Here is a 10,156-nt window from a genome sequence, read left to right as displayed (position 1 = left end):
CACCTCCCCCAAGCTTGGCGGAAGCCAAGGGGAGTGCCCATACCCGATACTCAATTCTCTTTTGGTGGTGAAGAAGATGGTGGTGGTGATGACAATTTTTCCTTCAACTTTTTCATATTGTAGTTGAGGAGAGCAATTTCTTCTTTCAGGTCGTCGACCTCCAACTCCAACTTCAAGATTTTTTTCACATAAATCCCCTTTGCTTTTCTGCCGAAAACGAGAAGGAATAGATCGGTTAGGTCGTTTAGGGAGGCTGGATTTCTTGAACTCTATATGAATATCCCCGGGTTGAGGTAGAGGAACATCTTCCTCCTTCGAGCTTGAATCATTGACCCTCATTAAGTGAGCATCCTCCTCATCATCCCAAGTTCGACCATAAGGAGATAGGTCCTTATAGGTCTTTGGGTCAGCAATAAGATGTGAGACATAGCTCTGTCCGTCGGAGTCTTGGGACGACATACTTTCAAAACTGCGCAGGAAACATCAAGAAAAGAGGACAGAGGATTTCTCTGCGATAATGTGGTTAATAGGTTCGGGAAGTATATATAGATTTTTTTTATCTTGGAGGACAAGCATATGGAAGAAAAACGGAGTACGGAAGGTGTCCCAGGTGGGCACAACCCACCTGGGCGCGCTAGGCAAGCCTGGCGTGCCCTGGTGTCTTGTGCCCACCAGGGGACGCTTCCTGGGAGTTTCTTTATTTCCAAAATTCTAAAATATTCCAAAACTGATAAAAAATATTTTTGCGGTTTTTTTGGAGTCCATTTACTTACCGTATCACGTACCTCTTTATTTTCACGATTGTGGAGTGTTCTGGAAGGACTCTTTTATGTGTTCTTCCGGTGTCAAAGTTTGGATGATATTACTTTCAACATTAATAGGCGTGCCTGAGATATGATGCTTTATTCGTTGCCCATTGACAACCTTTGGGTTAGTACCTTCGGAGTTATTTTTTTGATGGCTCCAGACCGGTAAACCTCCTCGATGACATATGGGCCTTCCCATTTTGAGAGGAGCTTTCCTACAAAAAATCTAAAACGAGAGTTGTACAAAAGAACATATTCTCCAACTTTGAACTCACGTTTTTGAATTCTTTTGTCATGCCACCTTTTAACTTTTTCTTTGAATAACTTTGCATTTTCATAAGCTTGGGTTCTCCATTCATCTAAAGAACTTATATCAAATAACCTCTTTTCACCAGCAAGTTTGAAATCATAGTTGAGCTCTTTAACTGCCCAAAATGCTTTATGTTCTAACTCAAGAGGCAAATGACAAGCTTTTCCATAAACCATTTTATAAGGAGACATACCCATAGGATTTTTATATGCTGTTCTATAAGCCGAAAGTGCATCATCTAATTTCTTAGATCAATTCTTCCTGGATCTATTAACAGTCTTTTGAAAAATTAATTTTATTTCTCTATTGCTAAGTTCAACTTGACCACTAGACCGAGGATGATAGGGTGATGCAATTCTATGGTTAACATCATACTTGGCAAGCATTCTACGGAAAGCACCATGAATAAAGTGTGAACCACCATCAGTCATTAAATATCTAGGGACTCCAAACCTTGGGAAAATAACTTCCTTAAGCATTTTAATAGAGGTGTTGTGATTAGCACTACTGGATGGAATGGCTTCTACCCATTTAGTAACATAATCAACAACAACCAAAATATGTGTATACCCATTAAAGGAAGGAAAAGGTCCCATGTAATCAAATCCCCAAACATCAAATGGTTCAACAACAAGTGAATAATTCATAGGAATTTCTGGACGCTTACCGATATTACCTATTCTTTGACATTCATCACAAGAAGAGACAAACTTACGTGCATCCTTGAAGAGAGTAGGCCAATAAAATCCAGATTGCAATACCTTGTGAGCAGTTCTATCTCCAGCATGATGCCCTCCATAAGCCTCGGAGTGACTTTTCCGTAGGATTTGTCCCTATTCATACTCAGGTATGCAACGTCTAATAATACCATGTACTCCTTCTTTATAAAAATGTGGGTCATCCCAAAAGTAATGTCTTAAATCATAAAAGAATTTTTCTTTTGCTGGTATGTAAAACTAGGTGGTAAATATTTAGCAACAATGTAATTAGCATAGTCAGCATACCAAGGAGTACTATTAGCAACATTTATTGCAGCTAACTGCTCATCAGGAAAACTATCATCAATAGGTAGTGGGTCATCAAGCACATTTTCAAGCCTAGACAAATTATCAGCTACTGGGTTCTCAGCTCCTTTTCTATCAATGATATGTAAATCAAATTCTTGTAACAAGAGAACCCAATGAATAAGTCTAGGTTTAGCATCTTTCTTTTCCATAAGATATTTAATAGCAGCATGGCCTGTGTGAACAGTTATTTTGGAATCAACAATATAAGGTCTAAATTTATCACAAGCAAACACCACTATTAAGAATTCTTTTTTAGTAGTAGCATAATTTGTTTGAACATTATCTAGAGTTTTATTAGCATAATGGATAACATTCAATTTCTTATCAACTCTTTGTCCTAGAACAGTACCAACAACATAATCACTAGCATCACACATAATTTCAAAAGGCAAGTTCCAATCAGGTGGTTGAACAATATGTGCAGATATAAGGTTTTCTTGAGTGTTTCAAAGGCTTCAAGACAATCATCATCAAAAACAAAAAGAATATCCTTTTGCAAAAGATTATTAAGAGGCCTAGAAATTTTAGAAAAGTCTTTGATAAATCTCCTATAAAAACCAGCATGACCTAGGAAACTACGAATACCTTTGATGTCCTTAGGACATGTCATTTTCTTAATGGCATCAACCTTAGTTTGGTCCACTTCAATACCTCTTTCAGAAATTTTATGACCCAAGACAATGCCTTCGTCTTTCCCTAATAATAAAGCACGGATTGACTCCGTGGGTTCATCGTCATAATACGCTTCTTCTCGTGAATTTATGTTTTTAGTTTGAATTTAAAATATATATGCGAGGTGGTATAGTTTCGTCGGTCCGCAAAATTTCTGTAGGTCGCTGTTGTTTTAACTGACTTCTCCCCTGATCCGTCTGGGCCTCAGCCCACCGGTACCCTTGCGGGCCTCCGCCTCCGGCAGTCCACTCCGACCTCCGCCGGTCCTATCCCTGCCGTCCGTTCGGCAGACGGTGCCCTTGTCCTGTGGTGAAGACGGCCATGGCCTCTGGGGAGGACGGGAAGGCGGCTGTCGTGCTCGCGCCGGAGGATGGAGGCCGCCTCGCCTGGACGCGTGCTCGGCTGAGGGGTGACGCCCTTGTCAGCGGCGGAGATGGCTATGGCCGCAGCGGAGGACGAGGGGGAGGCACTGGTGACGACGAGGAAGGCGGGAGCACGGTTTCCCGGGCAGATCCATGGCAGCGGCGGCTTCTGGGCAGGAAGGGAGGTGAGGGAGAGAAGAAGGCAGAAAATAGGAGCGGTGCCGCGACCGAGGCAGGAGCTCGTCGGAGCTGGGTGACGGCGGACGGGCGCAGGAGTGCGAGGGCGCTGGTCTCGCGCGCGAGGAGCGCCTCTCCTCGGGCGGATCGGGAGGGAGCGAGGGAGGGAAACTCGAGAGCAAGCTCCCGCTTGGGCGGCTGCGCTGGTTGGTTCGGCGCACAAACGCCCACCTTGGCCGTCTCCGATGGCTCATCGCCGCCGCGGATGTCATGGACTCCGACCACGGGGAGCTCGCACGCCCTGCAGCGGCTGGAACTGGCTGATGGTCGTCCCGCATCCTCGACTTCATCCTTTCCCGAGCCCTCCTCCATCCATGACCTCTGGTACACTACTGCTCCTGTATTAACTTCAGTTAGATGTTAGTCATGTCATTTTCGATAAAAGGGACGAAAATGTAGTTTGGGATACATCAACACCATCAATTACACTACTCAGCAAAGATGCATCAGCGCATCAGGAGAAGCAGAATCCTACATCCCTATACATCTAACCATATCAAAGTATGCCAAAACGCTTCCTACAGGAATGAGATGTGAGTCTTGTCGGCAGAGTACTATTGTAGACCTCCTTCCATTCCGTGATGACCCCTAATTAGTACATGTGCAGGCATCGTTTATTGCTCATGGCTTTTCTGTTCAAACAGAACTTTGAAATCCACTTCATACAATTGCTCATGACTTGACAGAAATCATTCTTATGAGCACATCATTAGGTCAGTCAACTTCAACTTCCATGTGGAAGTGGAACTATTGTTGTCCGTCAGTTAAGACAGTTGGGAACTTGGTGTATCATTTTTGGCTGTTATATTAGGATACTAGCGAGCACTTACATGCAGATATGCTTGTGATTCTAAAAATTGTACACTAAGAGATTGATGTGTGGGTGGCTCAAGTCCTGTGGGGTGCTGGGCTGAAGGTGTTCCATATACATGAACCATAAACTAGAATTGAAATTATTCTCTGCATGCACAAGTAAAATCAATGCAAAGTGAACGATCCATAGTTGCAGTTTATATTCAATACTTCTTCATTGCAACTGTCGGTTTCGACGCACTTTCTTTCTCTAATTCTGCAACTCTATAAACTGTAACTCAGTTTTGCTAACGAATGCTTTGCTCCTCATAAAACTAATTTTCTACTAACTGAGTTCTTTATTTCCATTATAGTATATTCGTTACCATGGTCAAGGAATTATTAGCGGTTTTTTCTGACTTAGTCAACTTACCCTCGCAGTAATCTGCCATAAAAGATAGATTGTAAACAAAGGTCTACTTTAGCAGTTGGGATCAAGATGGTACTCCAATCTATAAATGAAACCAAACCAGGTGGACTTCATGATCAGCCAACATGGCTGCACACTACCTAGCTAAGGAAGGTACTGTAATAACTCTTGCTGCTTAGTTACCTCTGCTACTAGCTAGCCAAACTATAACGGATACATGTATAGGTAATTAGCATCTGCTGCTTCCCGTTAAATATCTCAAGAGATTTGAACTTGCTTTTTCATGCACATTATGTTTTCATGTACATGGAAAAGGAATCATCAATTGTTATTTCGGAGTTGAGAAATCTTTTCTTGCTATCATGGCTGCAAGCTCAATGTAAGCACCAAGCACTAGATTGAAATTTATTTTCTTTTGTGAACATGGAGCCTTGTGTTTATGCGCTCATATAAGATGTTCTTTGTCCGGTGCTTGGTTCTGCTAAATTAGCATCATAGTGCTATTACTTGCCAAGCCACCACTGGCTTTAAAATTACAGTTTTAACTTATGTTTTAGTAATTTTACAAGCTTTATAGTGGTGGCAGTAAAAGCTGATTGTGATTTGCTGACTGTCTGAATCTTTACTTTTACATACTTCATTTGTAATTTTATTGTTTGACTAATAGTACGTCTGTTGGAACAAGTGCAAAGGCAACATCATCTTCTAGCAGAAATTTCCCCTGCATTGACCGCTTCAGAGATGCACTAGGTGGGTACAACATCGACAGTTTTGAGAAGGCCAAGCCGTATGTACCACTATTATGTTGTATTAACGAATCTAGCATCGGTTTGGATGATATAAGGAAAGTAAACAGATATGCTGATGAGCTTAATTAATTCAAAAAAAATTGTTCTTGATTTTTGTTTCTAGATGATACAACATAGAAAGTTTTGAGAAGGTCAAGCCATATGTATTACTATTATGTTGTATTAACGAATCTGACATCAGTTTGGATGATACTCCCTCCGTTCAAATATAAGTCTTTTTAGATATAAGTCTTTTTAGACATTTCAAATGGACTACAACATACGGATGTATGTAGACATATTTTAGAGTGTAGATTCACTCATTTTGCTACGTATGTAGTCACTTGTTGGAAGTCTCTAAAAAGACTTATATTTGGGAACGGAAGAAGTATAAGGTAAGTAAACAAAGATGTTGATGAGCTTAATTAATTAGAAAAAATGTTCTTGATTTTTATTTGTAGATGAAATATTTGATTCATTGTTGTGGATTTTCCAGGACAGAGCAGATTCTAGTGGGCCACTATTGTTTATCATATAGATTGTAGATTGCAGTGGTAATGTATGATACTCTGTTCGTCCGGAAATACTTATCGGAGAAATAGATGTATCTAGACATATTTTAGTTTTAGATACATCCAATTTTATCCATTCGTGTGACAAGTAATTCCGGACAGATGGGGTATGTTACTACCTCCGTCCTGGTTTACTGGTCCTCATTGTATTTTGTACCAAATTTTGACCAGAAATTTAACTAACAAAATGTTCCATGCATGTCACAAGAAACTACTTCCTCCGTCCAAAAATACTTGTCATCAAAATGGATAAAAGGGAATGTATCTAGATGTATTTTAGTTCTCGATACATCTCTTTTTATCCATTTTGATGACAAGTATTTCCGGACGGACGAAGTATATCTTTGGAAACTATGTTCAAATACGAATCCGACAATATAATTTTTTTGACATGCATTAACATTTTATTAGTTAAATATTTGGTCAAAATTTGACACAAATTACAAAGGGGACCAATAAACTAGGACGGAGGTAGTATATAACAATCTGGTTGCCTTGACCTTGCTATTCCCCATAGAGCCAACGAGAAAATAGAATAAAAAGGTTCACTGGAGAAATAATGAATTGGCGATTGAATATCAAATGGCCGTGATTTTATATGTATGTGGGAGCTTGATGTAAGATTATGTGATTATTTATTTAGATGAGCTATTTCCGGAGCTTTTTTAACAGAGGGAGCGATATCGGAGCTTTATCATCATTATAATTACACATGATACATCACATATAATATACACATCTTCTTAGACTTTTGTAGAAAGGACCTCAAACTGAGAGACACAAACATGATCAGGTCCGTGTAGGTTTCACCTCGCCGTCGCCGCGGAAGGCTGCCCTTCAACCTGAAGAGTCACCAAAGCGATGAGGACCGCCCATCGATCACCAAAGACCAGGTTCAGCGAGCGGCATAGCTTCATAACGAATTCCGGTGAGAATAGGCTCACATCCAACCATATAGTATAATTTTGGCTGAGAATAGGCTCACATCACACCATATAGTATAATTTTGGCTGACGTTAACACCAAAGCTTCTACTGTAAACAAAACAATTAGGACCAGTTCGGAAGTGACAATTCTCATGAAGTCATCTTGACCCTAAATATTGGCTTTACAAGAAGACATTCTTTTTTCACAATAATGGATGAGCGAGATTTTTAAAAACCAATGTTCCTTTTTGTTATCCATGTAACGTAATCATAAGTTTGAATCATTTTCCGTGGCACCAAATCGTGGTTCATAAGAACTGCTATTCTCCCCGTTGCAACGCACGGGCATTTGTGCTAGGATGATAGGGTGATGCAATTCTATGGTTAACATCATACTTGGCAAGCATTTTACGAAAAGTACCATGAATAAAGTGTGAACCCCATCGGTCATTAAATATCTAGGGACTCCAAACCTTGGGAAAATAACTTCCTTAAGCATTTTAATAGAGGTGTTGTGATTAGCACTACTGGTTGGAATGACTTCTACCCATTTAGTAACATAATCAACAGCAACCAAAATACGTGTATACCCATTAGAGGAAGGAAAAGGTCCCACACTACAAAAAAATACACTTCCGTGATGATACGTGTTTGTCACAGTAGGTCGCGTTTTTTGTCATGCATGTACATCCATGACAAATTTATGACAGAATCAAGATAGTCATACCTGTGCTGTCGTAGAAGTGTTCCATGACATTACCAAAATTATCATCACGGAAGTGTCCACTTCCATGACGATAAATCGCGCGTCACAGAAGTGCTTTCGTCAAGGGTGACCGACACGTGGCATCCACCGTAACGGAACGCCGTTAAGCTATCGGGTGGGGTTTTGGATCCGATAACCCGTTAACAGCCCCGACCAATGGTGATTTTCCACGTGTAAAATCATCATTGGCTGGAGGAGACACGTGTCAGGTCCGCGTTGGCACAGGTGTCACTCATCCAATGGGCGAGACGCGCCTATGATATGTTGACACGTGGACCGGCCCATCAAGTTTAAATGGGCCGGCCCAACTGAAGGCCCACAGGATTTTGCGGACCATAATGGGCCGGCCCAGCTAAAGGCCCACGAGATTTTGTGGACCATAATGGGCTGGCCCAGCTAAAGGCCCACAAGATTTTGCGGGCCATAATGGGCCGGCCCAGGTAAAGGCCCACAAGATTTTTGTGTGCCATAATGGGCCGGCCCAGGTAAAGGCCCACAAGATTCTTGCGGATCATAATGGGCCGGCCAGCTAAAGGCCCACGAGATTTTGCCGACATTAATGGGCCGGCCCAGCTGTAGGCCCACAAGATTTTGAGGACCCTAGTAGGCCGGCCCATTAACTGGCTGCCATGTTTTGGGCCAAATGCCGGCCCATATTTGATCCGGTCCATTAATGGCCTGCCACGCTCCGGGCCTAATAGTGGCCCATATGAGATCCGGCCCGTTAAAAGCCTACCACGTTCTGGGCCAAATTACGGCCCAGATCAGGTCCGGCCCTTTAAGAGGCTTTGGGCTCAATTATGGCCCATATCAGATTCGGCCTGTCAACTGGACACTATGCTTTTGGGCCCACTTGCTAAAGGCCCACTTAGTAATTCGGCCTGATATTAGTTTTGGCCTGTTAAGGGCTCGTTTAACATTTCGGCCCTATATTAATTTCGGCCTGTTAAAAGCCCATCATATAGTTGGGCCTAACTATGGCCCGGTTTGCATCCGGCCTGCTCGCAGCCGATATCTGATTGGGCCAAACAAGGACCGAGACAATTTTGGCCTGTTAAAAGCCCGTGATTTGATTCGCACAATCATGGGCCGGGGTTCATTTCGGGCTGCTGCCGGCCCGTGAGCTGTTCGGCACGTTTCAGGCCCAACCTACATCGTGATTGCATGACGGCCCGATTATGTACCGTAATTTTACGGTTTGGCCGGTTTACTGCGAAGACATGATATATATACAGTAAAATAACTGCAGCATCATGAATAAGAAAAAACCTAGACTATACAATAAAGAAATTACGGCATATTACATCCACTGGGCATCAAAGTTCGCCACTATGATAATAAAGCACAAGCAGACAGCAGATTATATACACTGAGCATCAAAGATCGCCACCAGTGCAAATAAACACGCCGACAAAATAATATACAAAACCGACAGCACTTCAATAGAGTTCAAGAAAGGTTAGCCCTGCCGGGGAGCTGCAGCGCAAGCAGCTGAGCAATATGATGAGACTGCGCTTGTTCAACACTTATATCTTCCTCACTCTGAAAGATAAACAAGCAGACAGATGACATGTTTTGCACATAAAAGTATCAGTGCTGACAATTCATCACATTTCTTACTGACAAATAAAGTGACACAGTTTAAAATTGCATTAACACAATATGATATTGTTCACGTCAAGACATGGTAGGAAATGACATTGTGAAGGAGTTGACAGCTTCACGACACCACTGGATTACAGATAAGAACTCATAAGTATCAATGGTTAGTGTGCTGTCAATTTATACCATTTCAGATTGGCAAATAAAGAGACGGTTTAAATAATAGTAGAATGATATGACATTGTTCATAGTTAAGACATTGCAGAATATGACATTGTGCTGTAGTGGGTAGGTTCACCACACCACTGGATTACGGATGAAGAACAGAAGCATACATGCAGTGCAAAAGAAGATCACTTGCTCTGTATAGTTTAATTTACATGGTATGAAGAAGGAACTTGGTTGTACAACTGAAAACTTAAATTAAGAAAGGACAAACTTTTGTTTATGAACTACATAATAAACTTTAAACAAGCAATTTGATGCAAACACCAAAAATAAACAGCTGTTGCAGTCATGCCTAACCAAATATATACAACAAAGTTTGAAGGCTTGAGATGGACAAACTTACATTATTGGTGAAGACAGGCTCTATAAAGGCCTTGTCCATGCTGATGGGGGAGCAATTCAAGAAGTTTACCACAGAATCTTCTTCAAAAGCATTGCCTTTATTCTACATTTTGTTAAGAGTAAATATAGATGTGATAATATATGAAAAAATGGAGAATATTTAAGATAAGATGAAGAGTGATGCTACATAACCAAGTAGCTATAAATGTAAGTGCAGCGATACAGGCAAAAGGTACAACCAAGAGCAATGCACAGC

The 10,156-nt window shown here is 41.4% G+C and overlaps 1 protein-coding gene across 4 annotated transcripts; it reads left to right on the top strand.

The window, feature by feature from the left end:
• The first annotated feature begins 3,032 nt into the window (after positions 1-3,032).
• Positions 3,033-5,572, top strand: LOC123097792 (uncharacterized). Of its 4 annotated transcripts, none has more exons than XR_006447446.1 (3): positions 3,033-3,778; positions 4,688-4,829; positions 5,369-5,572. XR_006447446.1 is itself a non-coding variant. In XM_044519618.1 (2 exons), the coding sequence occupies exons 1-2, from the start codon at positions 3,177-3,179 to the stop codon at positions 4,698-4,700; spliced, it is 615 nt and encodes a 204-aa protein (XP_044375553.1). In that variant the 5' UTR covers positions 3,033-3,176; the 3' UTR covers positions 4,701-5,572. The 4 variants fall into 4 exon arrangements, 1 of the variants encoding a protein (XP_044375553.1); XR_006447445.1 differs by having other exon boundaries at positions 5,362-5,572; XR_006447444.1 differs by having other exon boundaries at positions 4,688-5,055; positions 5,362-5,572.
• Positions 5,573-10,156: the final 4,584 nt, after the last annotated feature.

This window comes from Triticum aestivum, chromosome 4D, assembly GCF_018294505.1.
Source record: "Triticum aestivum cultivar Chinese Spring chromosome 4D, IWGSC CS RefSeq v2.1, whole genome shotgun sequence".
NCBI lineage: Eukaryota > Viridiplantae > Streptophyta > Magnoliopsida > Poales > Poaceae > Triticum > Triticum aestivum.
This window is presented reverse-complemented; position numbering and strand designations above follow the sequence as displayed.

Coding starts and splice junctions, on each gene's coding strand:
- LOC123097792 (XM_044519618.1), top strand. CDS start 3,177: ATGGCCTCTGGGGAGGACGGGAAGGCGGCTGTCGTGCTCGCGCCGGAG.